The 20,248-nt window shown below is 36.2% G+C and overlaps 2 protein-coding genes across 2 annotated transcripts; one reads left to right on the forward strand and one right to left on the reverse strand.

Annotated features, from left to right (window-relative positions):
- The first annotated feature begins 14,187 nt into the window (after window positions 1–14,187).
- Window positions 14,188–14,846, forward strand: LOC107641722 (Late embryogenesis abundant (LEA) hydroxyproline-rich glycoprotein family). Its single transcript, XM_016345193.3, has one exon. The coding sequence runs from the start codon at window positions 14,244–14,246 to the stop codon at window positions 14,844–14,846; it is 603 nt and encodes a 200-aa protein (XP_016200679.1). The 5' UTR covers window positions 14,188–14,243.
- Window positions 14,847–16,426: 1,580 nt separating this feature from the next.
- Window positions 16,427–18,312, reverse strand: LOC107643101 (putative membrane-associated kinase regulator 2). Its single transcript, XM_016346665.3, has 2 exons — window positions 16,886–18,312; window positions 16,427–16,796 (listed from the first exon to the last, which is right to left on the reverse strand). Exons 1-2 carry the CDS (start codon window positions 18,099–18,101, stop codon window positions 16,693–16,695), a joined length of 1,320 nt encoding a protein of 439 aa, XP_016202151.1. The 5' UTR covers window positions 18,102–18,312; the 3' UTR covers window positions 16,427–16,692.
- Between the last annotated feature and the right edge of the window lie 1,936 nt (window positions 18,313–20,248).

Below are 20,248 nucleotides of genomic sequence, written 5' to 3' on the forward strand. Positions count from 1 at the left end.
AGAATTTTTACTATAATCCACTGATTACATTCATCAATACTATTGAATTACTCCTTAATTCAACTAGTATCTACCTCTAAACTTTCTTCACCAAAGCTTAGCAACCCAAAGTGCTGTCCCAACTTGGAAGGGGAATCTACACAGATTCAAACTCACCAAGTACTAACCCAACTTTGCAAGGAGAACTAATCCTAGTTCAACAACTCAAATACACAGAACTTCAGTGGCTTTTACATGCATCACTTTTGCCTTTTCTCTCTTGGCTTTTTCACTCACATATTCAGCCTTTTCTCAATACACAAGATGACACAAGATAGCCAAAACAAAGAAAATCAGAAATTAAGCACTGGTAGAAGAAAAAGAATTCAGCTCAAGTGTGAATAGATGATACTCTGAATTTTCTCTCTTTTTCTTTCTCTCAAATGCTGGAGTGAGACTTCTTATATGTCTTCAGCTTGTCCTTCAATTTTGCCTCTTCCATTTTTTGTACTAGCTACCCGTTAGAGCTATCTCTGCTGGCATGCAGTCCTTTTTCATTTTGCTCCACTAACTCTGCTGGTTGAGGAACCCGTCCACCACTTCTTCTGTCCTTGGTTTTGCTTTCTTCCTTGGCATGCACTACCTTTTTGTTTTGCTCCATTACCCCTGTTATCCGAGGAGCTGCACTGCTGCTTCTACTCTTTGCAAGTTTGTGTTTTGCTCACCTATGATCTGAATGTTACTTTACTGATGTTCTTGGAGTAGTGAGACTGTCCTTGTTGTGTTGTTTATTTCTTTTTTTTCTTCCAGCTGTCCTGCTTTGTTCATGTTGTAGACAGCTGCCCTTTTTCTTTTATCAAATGCATAGCCTTTTATTTTGCTGAACTGTGCTATGTTAAAATGCTTTGGGCTTGTGCATTAGCTTGAAGCACCAAGGGAATTGGAATAAACCAGCTACATTGTTTGGCTGTGAAATGAGTAATGGGCCTGCAACAATAAAACACACATTAAACAATATTGGACTTTTAACCTAACCAATATTTGTCATCATTTGTTTGCCCAAAATCAAACTAAACTCAACAATCTCCCCCTTGATGACAAACATGATAAGAGAGGATAATTGAAATTAAACAAAAATTTAAATGAGTTGAGAGCACTTCCCTTTGATGACCATCCGAAATGTGTAGTACTCCCCCTCAATGTTAGCAGTTCTCTCCCCCCTTAATCATGGCTTACATCTTCAACTGGATAAAACTTAAAACAGCCAAGACCAATTTTTTCAAGCAATATATCACAGTAATAGTGACTCTAAACACAAAGCAATTAACACCAACTATAACACACAGTACATGGCAAATTAAAGTTAATCATAGTAATAAGCATCAAGCATCATTGTCCTTAACCTAAGCCAATGCTAACATTTCTTTTCTTTTCTCCCCCTTTTGTCATCAAGGAGGAAAAGAAAAAAACCTGCACAAAATTTGTCAGTAGCTAATGCAGACAGTATATAAGTATCAAAAAATTTAAGGGTGTTACAGTCATCCAACAAAATAACAGTAGTTTGTAAAAAAAAAAGAACAATTAAAGGCATAGATGAGATAGGATGTTCTTGGCATCAGAGTCTAAATCCGTGAAGGCTTCATCATCATCCTCCTCATTGTCAGTGGTTGTGATGCCAGCTTCTATGTCCTCCACAAAGTCTCTCAGAATCCGAATCCTCCCCTTGGTTTTCCTGAGTGCATTTTATTCCATGACTTGATTCCTTTTGCGCTCGGCTCCATGGGTGAGGAGAAGGTCTGTGAGATTGATGAACTCCTCGAGCACATTTTTCATGATCCGTGTCATAACTTTGACTGTGGTGGAGGTTGAAGGGGGAATCAGTGGATCCTCATCATGAGATGGGACATCAGTGCCTTCATGAGTGTTGCGGCACCTGGGTGCTGTTTTCTTTACTGCACCACCCCCTTTGATATATGAGTTACATTCTTTAGAAATCTCAGCCCCAAAATCAACATTATAATATTGAAAAATTTTTGTAAGAAGCATTGCATAAGGTAAAGCGTTTTTAGTACTGACACAAGCATGCATGTGCCGCACTAGCAAGTAAGCAAAAGAAATTGAAATTTTAGAGAGAAGAGCAAACAGAACCAGTGTGTCACAAAATGAGACTCGTTGAAAAGAGCCGCTCTGAGGAAGAATTATATGGTTTACAATTCTATGCATCTGGGCATGGATTGGGCCAAGAGACTTGTTAGTAGGAGTGGTACCTTCTAGGAGAGGAATATTGATGCACACAGTACTCAGGGCTTCAAAGTAAGACACATTGAGAGTTTCATCCCACTTACCCGACGCATACATATCAATCCCCCTGTCCTGATAATCTAGGGCTTTGCTTATGTGATACTTATCAAGAATGATCACCTGATCTTTAACAAATGAGGCGATTCTCCCTTTTTTGTAGGACAAGTTGCTGTAGAACTGTTTCACCAGATCAGCATAGATTTTCTCACGAATGGACAGAATGGGAATCCATCCTTGACATGCAAATAGAGGTGCAAAGTTGAGACCTTTCCTATGATGTTTATCTAGATTGACAAGCTTAAAGGGACAGAGAGTACGCTTGTAAATACTCTTGTAGAAAAACAGGTAGTTCATGAGAGATTGAAAATGACGACGATCAAAGGGCTCTTTGGGAAACTCAACATAGAAGGATTTGTAAGCAATAGGATTGGATAGTTTAGGTTCAGAAACAGGACAAAGAGGAAAGTCAATGACTGTACTGCGAGTATAGCGAGCCTGGGAGGAGGGATGAGCTTCGTCTTCTTCACGAAGGGGTCTCTTACCCCGGGAAGAAATGGGTTGGGATGACCTGGGCTGAGAGACATTAGGAGGAGTGGGAGTAGGGCGAGGAGCCACGCTAGGACTGCGAGCAGTGGTCTTAGTGCAAGCCATTTCAAGAGTAGTGATGGGGGGAGAGGGAGGAGGAGAGTTAGTTGGAGAAGGAGATGATTGTGAGTGAAGTGAGGTAGGAGAAGAGGAATGAGAACGTGAAGAGTGAGCACCACTATAAGAGCCTCTGCAAACTTCTCTTTTCTTGCAAGCCATACTTATAGGACACATGTTTGCTTCAGAAGGTGAAGAAAGGATTGAAGGAGTGGAGAGAGAGGTGTGTGAAAGGGTGCATGTAGTGGAGAGTTTATAAGCTTGGAGAAGTGTAAAGGTTGCATCTTGAAAAGATAAAAACAAAACTTTGAAAACCTTTTGATGTTACAGCTGTAATCGAGGCAACATTTATTTCAGAGATTTTAGTTCAAAATAAATTAAAAGGGAAAATAAATGGAAACCAATTTAAAAAGAAAGCCCAAACAAAAATTTAGATTGTAAGTTCAGAGAAGGCCCAAAAAATGAAATGTTGTATAATGTTAGGTTTTGCGACCAGAGGTAACTTTCAGATATCCAAGTTCACATAGGGCCCAAGTCGCTTCATCAATGGTGGCCCATATGATTTTGAACAACTATACACACCAAGCCCAGTAAGTCTAACGAGCCATCTGCAAGTCCAGGTGTCTCCACAGTGAGTTAATGAACTCTACTCATCATCTGCCCAGAAAAATTTCATCTCGATCTATGAGACAAAAAGCTTAAACCAGAACAGCAGAAAAATTAAGAGAAGTTTAATGAATCAAGAATGCCCAGAGTAGTTCGTAATTTGCAGAACCTCTCTTCTATCAATGGTTTAGTGAAAATATCAGCCAATTGATCTTCAGATTTTACAAACTGAATATCTAAATTTCTATTTTGCACATGTTCTCTTATAGAATGAAATCTAACTTTAATGTGCTTTGTTCTTGAGTGCAAAACAGAATTTTTTGAAATATTTATAGCACTCATGTTGTCACAAAACAATGGAATATTAGATACTTTCAGCTTATAATCAGCTAACTATCAACCATAATAATTGAGAGCAACAAGAAGAGGCTGCAATATACTCAGCTTCGGCAGTGGAGAGTGCCACTGTTGCTTACTTCTTGCTTGACCATACATTGATAGACTTGCCAAGGAAGCAACACATGCCACTAGTACTTCTTCTATCAATTTTTTCCCTAAAAAAATCTGCATCACAATAACCCACTAATTGAAAAGAATCAGTTTTGGGATACCATAAACTATAATTAGTGGTACCAAGCACATATCGGATGATCCTCTTGACAGCTGAGAGATGAGATTCCTTAGGCTTTGATTGGAATCTTGAGCATACACCAACGCTTTGTATGATGTCAGGCTTTGAGGAGGTTAGATACATCAAAGAACCAATCATTCCTCTGTAACATGTCTCATCAACGTCTCTAACATGTTCATCTTTGTCAAGCTTGATGTTAGGATGCATAGGGGTTCCCATTGGCTTGGCACACTCCAGCCCAAATTTCTTGACAAGTTTCTTTGCATATTTTTCTTGATGCACAAATATGCCTTCTGCAGTTTGCTTAATTTGCAAGCCTATGAAGAAGGTTAATTCTCCCATCATACTCATATCAAATTCACTTGTCATTAGTTTAGCAAAATCTGCACACAAAGCCTTATCAGCTGAACTAAAAATGATATCATCAACATACACTTGCACAAGAATAAAATGATCATTATAATTCTTAATAAATAGAGTGGTGTCAGTGGCTCCTCTTTGAAAATTATTTTTCAATAAAAAAAGAGCTAAGCCTCTCATACCAAGCTCTAGGAGCTTGTCTTAAACCATATAAGGCTTTAGCCAGTTTGAAAACATAATTAGGAAAAGTTTTGTTTTCAAATCCAGGAGGTTGAGCCACATAGACCTCTCTATCTATTATACCATTGAGGAATGCACACTTCACGTCCATTTGGAATAGCTTGAAGCCACAATGAGCTGCATATGCAAGGAGCAATCTGATGGCTTCCATTCGAGCTACAGGTGCAAATGATTCATCGAAATCAATCCCTTCCTCTTGATCATATCCTTGAGCAACCAATCTTGCTTTGTTTCGAACAATGGTTCCATCTTCACCGAATTTGTTTCTGAAAATCCATTTGGTGCAGTGACTTTGTTTTCATTTGAGTGAGGCACTAAGGTCCAAACGTGATTCTTCTCAAACTGCTGTAATTCCTCCTCCATGGCTAATACCTAAGATGGATCAGCAAATGCTTCTTGGATATTTTGAGGTTCAATCTTTGATATAAGAGCAAAGGAGTTAGATTCAACTCTTTTCAAAGATGATCTAGTTGATATTCTTTTGGAGGGGTCACCTATAATAAATTCTTCAGGATAATTTCTCAGAATTTTCCATTCCCTAGGCCTTCTGGTTTGAGTTGAGGATTCAGGTTACTCCTGATCAACAATGGCCTCTGCATCAGTATTTTCTGCTGCAACAGAAGATAATTCCAAATTGTCTCCTGCAGAGTTTAGATTTTCACTGCTAGCAGGTGCAGTTTCTTGAGAACTTGAATTTTGAGGCACTGACTCAGTATTCTTAGGCAATTCAGCTTTAAAACCTAGACTATCATCAATGCAAACATTAGGAACAGAATTAGACTCACAGAATGTGACATGCATGGTTTCCTCAACAGTTTTGAGTTCTTGTTATATACTCTATATGCTTTGCTATTAGTGGAATAACTAAGAAAAATGCCTTTATATATTTTAGGATCAAATTTTCTTAAATTTTCTTTGATATTCAGTATGAAACACTTGCAGCCAAACACATGAAAGTAACTAAGATTGGGAGGATGTCCTTTCCAAAGTTCATATGGAGTTTTCTTCAAAAATTTTCTTACGAGGGTTCGATTTAAAACATAACAAGTTGTATTTACAGCTTCAGCCTATAAGAATTTGGGAACTTCATATTCACACGACATAGCCCAAGCCATTTCTTGTAAACTTCTATTTCTTCTTTCCACAACACCATTTTGTTGTGGTGTTCTAGGACATGAGAAGTTGTGTGATATGCCTATTTCATCACAAAAAGATTCAAAGTATTGATTTTTAAATTCTTTGCCATGATCACTTCTAATTGAAATAATTTTTAAACTCTTTTCATTTTGAATCTTCTTGCTGAATTTTTCAAAAACAGAAAATGTTTCATATTTATGAGCTAGAAAGAACACCCAACCAAACCTAGTGTAGTCATCCACAATAACCATGCCATAACTTTTTTCTCCAAGAACTCCAATGATTTCTTAGTTTAGACATCTTCCTTGGGTTTAAAAGAGGTTTTTGCTTGTTTACCCATTTGACAAGCATCACAAGTGATGTCCTTATCAAATTTAATATTAGGAAGACCTCTTACTAAGCCTCTTTTAACAAGCTTAGAGATTTAGAACATGCTAGCATGTCCTAATCTCTTAAGCCATATCCATTTTTCAGATTCCATTGAAGAGAAACAAGTCACATTTTGAACTTTAAGATCATCTAGTGTGAGACCATAAACATTTTCACTTCTTTTGGGAACAAATAAAACAGCCCATGTTTTCTCATTAATGACCCTACAATCAGATTTTCTAAAGGTTACAGCATATCCAAGGTCACACAATTTACTTATGCTCAATAGATTATGCTTTAACCCATCTACTAAAAAGACACTATCAATGAAAGTAGAAAAATCTTTGCCAACCTTACCAATGGCAATTATTTTACCTTTACCATTATCTCCGAAAGTGACAAATCCTCCATCATACTTGTTGAGTTTAATGAGAAAGTATCATTTCCAGTCATATGCCTTGAACATCCACTATCAAGATACCACATGTCCAATTTCTTCTGGATGTAAGACAAACCTGCATGTTCTTCAACTAACCTTAGGTATCCAAATCCATTTGGATCCTTTGATGTGAAATCTTCTTGGCTGCCCAAGAGCATTAAAATCATGAACAACTTTATATAATTTACTATCATTACCGAAAGACCTTAGAAAGATGAAGCACTGTTAAGGATCATGACCTGTTCTATTGGACTTGTAGCAATGGTTCTTGCTTACTGATTTTTTAGGCTTGCTGAAAATTTTTTGTTTGAAAATTTTGGAAGAGGAAGTTTCAGATTTTTTAACTTTTTGTTTGAAAATAGCCTTGCTTTCCTCTTTGAATCCAAGTCTAGATTTTTCACTGCCAAATCTTTGACAAGCAAGTAATTTATCAAGGTTTTGGAAACCTTGAGCAAATTTTGCTAAGTCTTCATTCAGGTTCTTAATTTGTTCATTTAGCCTTTTATTTTCAGCAATCAAATCAATGGAGGCGGTAACCGTATGCTTGAGTTTGAATTTATTTAATTCACCTCTTAAAGCATTGTTTTCTTCTTTTAAAGAAAATTCATCACAAACTTCGATTGCCTTTATCTTTTCTACTAAAAGATCATTTTCAACTCTCAATGCTTCATTATCTTTCGTGCATTTAGCATATTTATCTAAGAGTTTCTTAGAGTTCACAGTAATGTCTTTGATAATGTAGTGTAATTCATCAATAGATAGGTCAGAGAGATCTACCTCATCTTCATCATCGTGATCTGCCATCAAGCATAGTTGAGCCTCTTGATCTGAGTCTTCAGAGCTGGTGTCGTTCTCCAAGTCTTTCCATGTTGCCATCATCACTTTTTTTTTCTTTCTTTGATTTTTCGCCTTTCTTTTGTTGAGGGCAATCTGACTTGAAGTAACCTGGTTCCTTGTAGTGGTGACATATGAACTTGGCTTGATCTTTCTTGAAGTCTTTGGATGAAGAACTTCCTTTGTTTTTGTTTTTGAATCTTAGTAGTCTTCTCATTTTTCTTGCAAAGAGCACCATTTCTTCATCTGAGAAACTGTCATCAGATTCTTCTTCTTTGGCTGTCATTCTTGATTTCAATGCTACACTTTTCTTTTTGTATCTTTGTCTTGAGACATGTGAGTAGTTTTGTAGGCCAGCAGCTTGCCTCTTAGCTCATCATAGGTGATTTTGATCAAATCATTCCTTTCAGAGATGGCTGCGCTTTCTACTTCCCATTTTTTAGTAAGACTCCTCAGAATCTTCCTTACTAAAGTTTCTTTGGAATAGCTCTTCCCCATGGCATCCAGATTGTTGATGATTATTGAGAACCTTTCGAACATTTGATCGATGCTCTCTTCCTCCTTCATGCTGAACATTTCATACTCCTTCATCAGCATATCAATTCTAGTCTCCCTTACTTGTTTAGTGCCTTCATAGGTGAGTCTGAGCTTGTCCCATATCTCTTTGGTCGTCTTGCACCTTCACACTTTTCTGTATTTTTCAAAACTGATTGCACGGTGTATCAGGTTGATTACCTTTGCATTGAGTTCAACCTTCTTCTTTTCTTCCTCTGTCCACTCATTGTCTTCCTTCGCCACAACTTCTCCATCAGCATTTTGTTTATTTGGAACGTCTGGTCCGTTGAGAATAATCTTCCAAATGTTGTAGTCGATTGACTGCACGAAAATTCTCATTCTCTCTTTCCAGTAGGAATAGTTGCTGCCATTGAAATAGGTGGTCTATTATTCGACTGCCCTTCAGTGAGAGTGAACGCCATGATGTTAGGACTCATATTGTTGGCCATGGATCTTTACTCCAAGCTGTGAAACTTGACTCCTTGAGACCTTGCTCCTGATACCAATTGATGGTTCTGATTAAACTTGAGAATGGGGGGTTGAATCAAGTTTGCTTAAAATTAACTTTTCAAGCTCTATTTTCGCGAAAGCAGAATTTTCAGGAGATTTTTTCGTTTTGTCTCATGTGTAGAAACAAAAAAAGAGAAGGGAAGAAGAGACAGAGACCAGCATGTATCATGGTTCGGATTTTAAGTGCAATGAATCCTACGTCCAGTCTCCACCACAAACCATGGTAGAATTTTCACTATAATCCACTGATTACATTCACTAATACTATTGAATTACTCCCTAATTCAACTAGTATCTACCTCTAAGCTTTCTTCACCAAAGCTTAGCAACCCAAAGTGTTGTCCCAACTTGGAAGGAGAATCTACACAGATTCAAACTCACCAAGTGATAACCCAACTTGGCAAGCGAAACTAATCCTAGTTCAACAACTCAAATACACAGAACTTCAGTGGCTTTTACATGCATCACTCTTGCCTTTTCTCTCTTGGCTTTTTCACTCATATATTCAGCATTTTCTCAATACACAAGATGACACAAGATAACCATAACAAAGAAAATCAGAAATTAAGCACTGGTAGAAGAAAAAGAATTCAGCTCAAGTGTGAATAGATGATGCTCTGAATTTTCTCTCTTTTTCTTGCTCTCAAATGTTGGAGTGAGGCTTCTTATATGTCTTCAGCTTGCCCTTCAATTTTTCCTCTTCCATTTCTTGTACCAGCTACCCGTTGGAGCTATCTCTGCTAGCATACAGTTCTTTTTCATTTTGCTCCACTAATTTTGCTGGTTGAGGAACCCATCCACCACCTCTTCTGTCCTTGGTTTTGCTTTCTTTCTTGGCATGCACTACCTTTTTCTTTTGCTCCATTACCCCTGCTGTCCGAGGAGTTGCATTGCTGCTTTTACTTTTTGTAAGTTTGTGTTTTGCTCACCCATGATCTGAATGTTGCTTTACTGATGTCCTTGGAGTAGTGGGGCTGTCCTTTTTGTGTTGTTTATTTCTTTTTTCTTCCCGCTGTCCTGCTAGCTATCCTTTTTCTTTTATCAAATGCATATCCTTTTATTTTGCTGAACTGTGCTATATTAAAATGCTTTGGACTTGTGCATTAACTTGAAGCACCAAGAGAATTGGAATAAATCAGCTACATTATTTAACTGTGAAATGAGTAATGGGCCTACAATAATAAAACACACATTAAATAATATTGAGCTTTTAACCCAACAATGTTTATCATCATTTGTTTGACTAAAATCAAATTAAACTCAACAATAACTAAGCTTTCTTATTTAGAGACTTTTGTTACTTCTACCTTTTTGTTTCACTAGAAAAATTTTAAGTCAAAAAAGAAGTGTAGTTTTGGTTGCTTTTATTTATATGTACTCTTTTGTATCATCATTGGAATTTAAAATTATTAAGAAAGAGATAAATTTAAAATTATTAGATGTTATGTTCATTTTAATTTCAGTACTTGTAGATATGAAGTTAGTTACTCCGAGAATAGAATCACGAACAAGAAAATATAATAACCAAACACCACCGTTTAGAAATAAAGAAGAAAAATGGTAGAAGAAATTATATATATTCTACACTCACATTATTACTATTGTCTGAAACTCATCATTATATATATATATATATAAGGATCAACAGTAGAACACAAATTTAAAATAAAAAAAATAGATAAGATATTAATTGAATAAGGATGAATTAACTGAATTCTATTGTAGTTAATGGGATTAATATAAAACTTGTGTGATTTTATAAATATGAAACTAAAATGATTTTATCATAATTAATTAGATTAATTGTTAAAGCTCAAATTAAATTAAAAATTAATACTAATTATAATGACATAATATATTTTATTTGATAATTATTAAATATATCATAGATAATTTATCCTTTATTTATTTAGAAGAAAGTTAAATAATTGTACATGCACATAAATTTGATAAAACTGAAGTCGACGTTGATGATGTGATGTGATGCCTTGTTTTGTCGATTTTCTTTATGAGCTAGTTAATTACTTTGAAATTAATGTAATAACGTAATATCTAATTATCTCAGAAACTTGCTAGATACGTTGCGCAACTTCTTTTTGTTAAAAATAAAATAAGTTGCCAATAAATTATAACTCAAATGGCATAATTTTTTCATATTCATCTAAAAAGTTGCGGGTTCGAGTTTTTCTATTTTTGGTAAAAATAAAATAAAATAAAATAAAATAAGATAGGTTTAATTACTTTGTTGGTCCTTATAATTTTACAAAATTTTTAATTAGATTCTTATATTTTTTTTAATTAAATTTTTGTATCAAATTTTTTTTCAATTAGGTCTCTCTTGGTAATAATTTGCTTAATTGTATAAGGACCTAACTAAAAAAAAATTGGTGCAGAGACTTAAATGAAAGGAAAAAAAGTATCGGGAGTCAATTAAAAAAAAAATTGGTGCAAGGACTCAATTAAAAGGAAAAAAAATATAGGAACCTAATTAAAAATTTTGTGAAACTATAGGGACTAAAAGAATAATTAAACCAATAAAATAAAATCAATTATTTATGGAAAGTCTGTCACCTCTCAAACCTAAACTCTTCCTCTGCATGCAAAAATATAAGTTTATAGATTTTTTTTTATGGGATGAAAGAGAGATGGAAAAAACTAGGATTCACATTTTGAACATTAATAAAATAATAAAAAATAATTATAAAAAAAATTTATATTATCTTTCTATACAAATTTCAATCTGTTTAATAGAGTGCCCCTTTTCTAAATTGTAGTTGTTGGCACTTAAAATTGATATTTTGACTCACGTAAATATCGACCTTTTGAAAGTCGATATAAGAATTGTGTCTGTTTAAATAACTAGGTGAAACTAATAAGAGAAGTAGTTTGACTTTTGGAATGAGTTTTTGATACTGAAATAAATCTCGATAATAGATTATATTAAGTTGAAAATTAAGTTGAAGGGTATTTCGAAGGTGCAGACTTAAGAAAGAAGAGCCGACGTCGACGATTGCCGAAATTTGTTGGTGCTAGATAGTTTCCTCGACTTAGATGAGTTTCGACTATAGAATTTCGAATACATATTGTATCGATCTGAAGAGTCGGAACTAGTAACAGATGCAGATGCGAGCAAGTCGAAGTCGAAGAAAGATGGTACAAGAGCGTTAAAGTCGAAAATTGTCAAAGCTAGCAGGAGAGTCAAAGTAGAAGAGTTCAGCATAAGTAGAGTCGAAGTCGAAGTTGAGAATTTCAGCACGTAGAAAATAAGTTGAAAAGCAGTTATGGAGCTAGAGCTAACAATGATACCCAGACTTATGGACAAAATATTACTTAAGCTGTTGATTGAATCGAGCTGACCTCAATATAAGAATAACTAAACAACCCTATTTTATTTCTCCTTTTCCTAACTATGTCTTGCAAACTGAATTGCCAAAGCCCAAAGGGCATAAAAGCTCCAAAATCTCTCACTAATTTTTCAGGAGAAAGTGAAGAGTTGACAGTCGAGCATATTATTCGTTATATGGTAGAAATAGGGGAATTGACAAGCAATGAATATTTGAAAATGAAATACTTCCCCTCTTCTTTAACAAAAGATTCTTTTATTTGATTTTCAAACTTGCAGCCCAACTCAATACTTGGGTATAATTAGAAAGAGGCTTTCATGATCAATTCTTTAAAGGAGGAATGAAGGTAATTTTGACTGATCTGTTCACAATCAAGGGAGAAAAGTCTGAGTCAATCAACGACTATTTAATATATTTTAAGAATATGAGGAACAAATATTTTACTCCTATTCTGGAACTGGAAGTAGTCAAAATGGCTATCAATAGTCTCGACTTTTCTATTCCAAAGAAACTGGTGAATCAGCAGTTCCTCGAATTAGCTCAATTAGCTGACAAGGTTTAGCAAATTGAGAAACTGAATAAAAAAAAGACGAATTTGAATCAAGCGAGAAAACATCCTTTCTTAATAAAGAAGTTGCTTTTTTAAAATGCATAAGTGAAGAGGAGTCAAATAATAAAACTGCTTATGCAGCTGAATTAAAAGATGAACCTCTCTATGTGTGTCGATCTCTTAATCTAGCAAAAGACAAATCTTCTTTATTGGGAGAAAGAAGTTATTCTTTTGACTTGACTAAAGCATATCAAATATTCAACATGTTATTAAAAGACAAGCAATTCATTCTCCCTAAACGAATGCCTTCTATAACAAAAATCAAGAATCAAAAGTTCTATAAATTTCATCAAATTCCTAGACATCATACTAATAATTGTGTACGTTTCAGGGATTTGATTCAGAAGGCAATTAAGGATGGTCGACCTAAGTTTGTTGAGAAACCAAAAATAAAGGTAAATATAGATTCTTACTAAGTACCTTCAAACTTTGTTGAAATCGAAGAAACGACTTGTTCGATAAATATGGCTGATGTCGATATAATCGATGAAAATTGTCAAGTCGAGATTACATATTTGAAGGTGAAAGGTCAATTTATTCGAAGGCTGGAAAAAATGTGCTAGAATGAGATTGTGACACAAACTTGTTTTGACATTATTTGTCGAAGTTAATGAAAGACGAGTAACACAGTAGTAAACGACGAAACGATAAGAACTAGCCAGATGATTGATTTTGATTGCTTGCTTAATCTAGAACACTATGGTGATAAACTAACCAAATTTATATAACTTTCGTGTTAGAGTTAATTAAACAGCGTTTAAGACTATTTAACATATGCTGCGAATAATTTCACATATTATCTTTTTGTTCTAAAAGAATATCAATATTTGTTGTCCTGTTATAACAATATATACCGAAACAAACGATTGTCAGCATAAGAAGGTTCATAAAAGTTGGCTGCTTACTTAGCATTATTAGTGTGTGTTTGAAACACTTTGAGAATAGAATTCTCACAAAAAAAGAATTTTTTTTCTTTCGTTTGAAATATAATAAAAGTGTTATTTTCAATTCTTAAGAGAATTTCAATTCTCACATTAGTGTTCAAACTAAAATCAAATAAAAAAAAATTGATTTACAATTTCATAATTATTATAGATTAAAATGTTAAAATTATCCCTAATGAATAAATAAAGACAAATAAAGAAACACAGAGACAAAATAGTAAAGAACACACAATTCCTTTCCTTCATATAATTATTTGTTCTAAATTATAAATTTAAATCTGAAATAGAATTAGAATTCATTTCATAAAAGAAATAGAATCCTTTTTCTTTTTTTTTTTTGGTAAGTAAAGAAATAGAATTCTTTTCTCATTCTAATGCTTTCTAAACACAGTCTTAGCCTCTTCAAGTTAATGGAGGCTTTACACAATAATGACGTCAATCCAACGTGGTTAATTATATTGAAGGATCTTTAATTTTGCTTTGTGCGTCGTCATGCAATTCATTAGTGGAGAATCTATGTAACAGAAGACGAAAAACCCGAATATTGTGAAATGTTTTCTTGCTTATGTATGAAGGAATTCAAGTGCTGGAGTTAGTGAAAGTGTAGTATAGTATATATTTTTTTTCATATATATATATATACACATGAGGAAACCCTTCAATTCTAATAAGAACGGAGAACTCTGCCAACTACTTTTCAGCCTCATTCTCATAATTTGCCTTTGTTTATAGAAATTTCTAAATGATGGCACAGGTTTTGCCTAGTAAGTTTCAGTCAGAGGAAATAATCACCAAATTCGCACTTCATAAAGAAAAGAAACAAAGTAGCAAATGTTTGGTGTACACTTTGGCTTGCTTTGTGACCCTCTTTGGCGTGTGTTTATGTTTTGCATCCGTCGTTTTGAGAGTTAGAGAACCCAAGATAGAAATCAAATCAGCTAAGATGATGCACGTTGGTTATAGCATCACTTCATCATCATCACCATCATATGCTTCCTTTAACGTGACCATGATTTTTTCTATGATGATCATCAACCCAAACTATGGCCACTTCAGTTACCATAACAGTTCAGTGAAATTTCTTTACGGGGTTGTAAGTGTTGGTGAAAGGGGAATTGTGGGTTCGAGAGTGAAGGGTAGAGATATCCAAGAATTCAATGTGATGGTGAATGCAAGGTCCAGTAATAATATCAATTATTCAGGTGTAACGAAACTAAGAAGCTATGCGGAATTGAGTGGTTGTGTGCAAGTATTGAAGATTGTAAACAAGAGGAAGAACATAGTGATGGCTTGCATTATGACTCTCAACTTCACATCTCATTCGATTCAACATCTTCAGTGTTAGTTAAGGTTAATGCTAGCTAGTTAGACCAATCATGTTAATTAAATTGTTAGGACTTTTTTTTTTTTTTTTGCTATAACTAACAGTGATGGATTGCATGGGCTGGGCCTGTAACACATATCGCGGGTTCCCGGGTCTGATTCCGCTATTAGGCCTGAAAGTGAAGCTGCAACAATAGTACGGCCGAAAGCTTACATGTTTTAGACCAAGAAAAGAAAAAGTTACATATATTTTTTATTTTATTACTGCATGTTGCTTATTTATGGGTATGGCTAACAAGTATTTTTATTTATTGTTAAACAATATTATTGAAAAACTTATTCTTACTATAAATAATTTCAAAATCTTTCATCATAGATAATTTTAACAAATAGCTATATTCTTTTTAGTTATTTAATATTATAATAAGAATCACAAACTTGTGAACAACTCAAAAGTCAAATGTCAAAACAACTCAAAAGTCAAATTACGCTTGCACGTTTGTCCTCTTAGGCGGCATACAGATCACTTATTATCCAGTTATTCTAAGATAATTAATCTCAAACGTTAACTTTGATTAAACTCAATGAAGTAACCAGTTGTGGATTTATTATAATATATGTCCCAATTGGATTACGGTGTTGTCCCCTCCTAAAGCTGAATTTCATGTCGTGCAAGCGGTGGGAAAGATATGGTTCCCAAGTGGGTCCAAATTAGGGACCTCAATTACCAACCCAACAAGCTTATGAACTCAAAAATGTAATTGTTGTAGGGCCATTTCCCACTGGGCATTAGGATGGGGTTTACAAATCCCTCTTATGTAGGACGTGGCAGGTGCTTAGCTTAGTTGAGGTATCTTGAGCTCCTACCTATTCGTATGGTTACCACAAAGAGACAAATTAGACATCCAACGTTATATTATTTCATTATTTATACCAATTTTATTTTATTATGTTATATTATCATTATTATTAATATTGTACATATGTGCCCACACACTAACTTGATGCACCAAATTTCATTAAATGGACACAGCTCCAATTCCCATGCCTGCTTCTCTTCTGCGACCCTTCAGAAACACATGAATTGGAAGCCCCACTTCTTTTTACTATTTTGTTTTTCATCCCACCGTGCGAAACTCCATTTTTACCCCTCACTCCCTGCTAGGTACTTAGTCAAAATATCTTTACACTAAGCCGAAAAGAAAATCTTACTTTCACTGCTCATGTCCCCGTCTTTCCCACTTCTCTGACCGCATTTTCCATCATCTCTAATGACTATGATGCTGCTCCATACCCCATAATATTAAAAGTTGAGGACTTTATGAATTCAACTGCATTGCTTATTTTTTATTCTTCTGATTCACCCGGATTAAAAGAATTAATAATTAGATTCATCGGGTTTTAAAATTGCGATAATTAAGACAAGTAGACAAGTATGTAACATGGCACTAATACTAAAATAAAGTAAGGGAATTTAATTTTTGTACCCACGGACTCACTAGGGTGTTAGTGGGAAGAGAAAGCCACTTGACATGTTAGATTAGAGAGAATATGATACATAAATGGCCAATAAGAAGATAAAAAAAAGAAAAACATAGGTACACAGAGAAAAGATCTGATTCTTCTTTCACTTTCTCAGAAAGAAGAGCTTTACAGTTTACACTAACAAGGGAACAAAAAAGACAGAGAGCCACTGAACTATTGGCAAAAGAGCCTCATTCATTCATTCTCATCCTTCTCTCTTAACTACACTAGTTAATAGTAATTAATAATAAATTAATTAATTAATTAACATAGAGATAAGAAAGTAATTGAGCATACAGCAACGTTTTAACTTTTTTACAGACATGAGAGGGTTACAGTAATTTTCAACTTCTTTTGTCCTTGCCTTCATTTGTAGACTTCCTTGAAGCTTCCAAGGCGGAGGCCATTGCCATTGCCACTTCCTCCCTCACACCACAACACTCGCTTTCTGTTTCAAAGTTAACAACAAGCATTAATTAATTAAGACTTAAGAGTATGAAAGAGACAAAATAAGGGTCCACTGTTAAAGAAAAACACCTGTTCTTGAAGCGTTGAAGGATCTCTTGCAGTGCATAATGGCGCCTTGAATCCCGTCCTGTTGCTGCAAAAGAGAATCATCACGCCGTTTCGAAGACACCGAAGCCGCCGGAGCAGCGGCTACGGCCGCCGACGACGCCGAACGACTCTTTCCCAAACGCTTGCACACTACTCTAAGCCCTCCTCCATGCACATTATTCCCCTGCTTCTCGGTTTTCGTGTTGGTTTCTCTGTTCTCGCCGGCATCGGATTCCGCTGCCGCCTTAGACGGAGATCCTTTCTTCTCCGGCGTGTCTCTCGGCGGCGGAGCAGGTTTATCAGCAGCAGAACTCAAGCTGAGGTGGCCGGAGAAGCCAAGTTTATCACCGTATCTACGAGAGACTCTAATGTAGAGTGGCTTCACCATCTTGAGATACTTGTTCATGACTTCCTTTGAAGAACGCTTCTCTTCCGAAGAGGAAGAAGGTGACTCCTCCGGGTTGTGCGAGTGCGAGTTCGAGTGCTTCTTGTTGTTACCTCTGGAACTGTTATCTCTGCTGAAAAGAGACATGATTTTCACCTCTTCAACTTTGAACTTCACCGTGAAGTGCTTTCTCTCCGACGGTTGCTGCTTCTTCTGCTGCTGTGACTCTGTCTCTCTGGGAACGGAGTCGGAGGAGGCGCCATTGTTGGAGTCCTTGGGTTTCTTGTTGAGGCCTCCCAACCTGAAGACGCGGAATTTGGTGGCGGATTTGAACAAGGAGGCCGTGAACTGAGGAGGAGCAGGCTTGGAGTTTGGTTCGGAGGAGGAAGGGTCCACCTGCACCAGCTTTCCTTTGAAGAAGAGATCGTCGGAAGGAGAGAGAGAAAGGTTGGGATCATCGCCTCGATCGTTGCTTGAAGGAGACAGCGTAAACTTGAACTCTCTCTCGCATTCTTCAATGTTGTCGTCGTCGTCGTCTTCTTCATCTTCCTCTTCTTGGTCAGAGTGCTTATTAATGGTGGCGTTGGGGTCTTCATGAGAATGTTCGGGGTCATCAACTTCGTCGGGAACAGCGAACTCTAAGTCAAAGAATGGACCGTCCGCGTCGTCGTCGTCGTCATCGTCGTCGCTGTCAGTTGCATTATGGTGCTGACGGAGAATGGTGGTAGTGGCGGCGGCGGCGGTGGCGGAAGAGGGAGGTGGAAGGGGTGCGCCACCACCTCGCCAGTACTTGAGCAAACTAAAAGCTTCCATGGTTGGGAGAGCCAGTCCTACACTATCTCTCTGTGTCTGGGCTTGCTTTTTTAGACTCAGAAAAAAAGAAAAGAAAAGAAGAGAATGGAATGGTTGGGTGTGTTACGGGTGCGAAAAATAAGAGAGCAAAATCTTTCCAAAGGATGGTTTGGTTTTTGCTTTTGGTTAATGGAGGTTGCAGTTAAGAGAGTGAGGAGAGATAGCTGAGTTTGTTTCGTTTGGTTTGGTTTGGTTTATTTATTAAATTGGTTTTTGTCAGTTTGCTTGGTTGCGGGTACAGTCATGTGAAACCGATCAGATGAATAAGTGGGGGAAAAAAAAAAAAGAGAGTAAAACCTTGCAATAATACATACTTGTACCTTTTTAGTTTTTATTTCAGACTCACTCACCTCACCTACGTACGTACTCTATTCATTATTCAATTCATTTCTGTATCTCTACCCGTACATCCCCTTTCAATGAGTAGTCTCTGTCATTCATTATAAATAGTTAAATACTCGTTAAATTGGCATTAGTCTTTAAACATTGCGTCAATTGAATATTTCTTTTGATTTATGGTGCAGAGAGGTAGACCTACCTGTATGTGTATGCTACTGAATGGGACCCATCCTCCTCTCAGATTGTACTATACGATTGTCGCCTCCTTTTCCACAAAGATCACATTTATTTATACTTGCCTGCTTTTTACCATCTGATCTTGTTTTTACAGAGTTTCATTCATCTATCATCTTGTTTGAAATTGCAAAATGAAAAGAGAATTGGCAAAAAGTTGTTATATCCAAACTAAGACCAAAGAGGACAAAGAAAAGCGAATTTTGAGAAGTCATTAGCACCATTTTATGTCTATCTAATCCAGTAACCGAAAGGAGGGGGAATTGATATTTCTCCATTCCCTAGGCCAAAGATGCACTATGCACCCCAACCCTCAATCAATCAACAACTTAAACCAGTCTCCCTTTTTTTTTTGTCCTTTCGGTCTATTACGAGCAAGTGAGCAACTTGAAGGATTGGTTCAATTCATAAATTCAAGTCTTACAGAGAGTTACAATAGTTAGTCTATTCAGGGAGTTTTCCTCTTTTAGGCACATTATCACTACAATAAGTCTCTTTATTAAACTACTCATAATAACTTCAACGAAAATTGTTTATTCTTGCAACATAAATTCCAGAATTTTGATTAAAAGATCAAACATTACTAGACCAATCTCAAGTTAATAAACCAACTAGTTTAGAATGCACATAATGAAGTAATAAACCTTAGACTTTAGTTCCAGGTATTGACTATATATATGATGGTGTGGATCGGGTTCACCGGTGACCCACCAAATATGGGCCTCCTTTCCACCCAATGTAAATTGTCAAATTTGATTGCTAAAGTAAAAGTGTAAAACTATAACTCTTCGAGAAAAAGAACAAGAAAAAAGGATAAATAGATTATTTACCTTTTGTTTTGTGGGTATTTTTGTCTTTGACCATTGAAAAATATTTTTAAGTCTCTGACCTTCGCAAAATTTGGACAGATCAGTCCTTCCGTCTAAATACCTCCGTCAAGGACTGATCCGTCCAAATGCCTCTGTCAGAGACTGATCTGTCCAAGTTTTGTGAATGTCAGAAATTTAAAAGTATTTTTCAATGGTCAGAGACGAAAATATTCACGGAGCAAAAGGTCAGGTAGGGGTGGCAACACTACCCGAACCCGCGGGTACCCACCCCGCCCCTACCCGCTCGGGGCGGGTAATTACCCGCCCCCGCACCGGGGCGGGTTTTAACAGGGCGGGTTCTTGGGCGGGGCGGGGGCGGGTTCGGGTTTAGGTTAAACCCGCCCTGGTATATATAATATATATGTAAATATATATATTTTTAATATATAATATACGTAACATATATAAAATAATTAGTAAAATGATTAATAATATTATATCATATATAAATTTTTACTTTAATTTATACTATGTATATAAATGGTGGTTATATAAATTTTAAAATTTAATTTTATTTGTTGGATTTAATAATTATAGGGGCGGGGCGGGTACCCGCAGGAGCGGGGCGGGTACCCGCAGGGGCGGGTTAGGGTTTAACATTTTACAACCCGCGGGTAGGGCGGGGCGGGTTTGATGCGGGTTTTCTGTAGGGCGGGGCGGGTCGGG

The sequence above is a fragment of the Arachis ipaensis genome, chromosome B5, assembly GCF_059453495.1.
Source record: "Arachis ipaensis isolate K30076 ecotype BB chromosome B5, ASM5945349v1, whole genome shotgun sequence".
Lineage (NCBI taxonomy): Eukaryota > Viridiplantae > Streptophyta > Magnoliopsida > Fabales > Fabaceae > Arachis > Arachis ipaensis.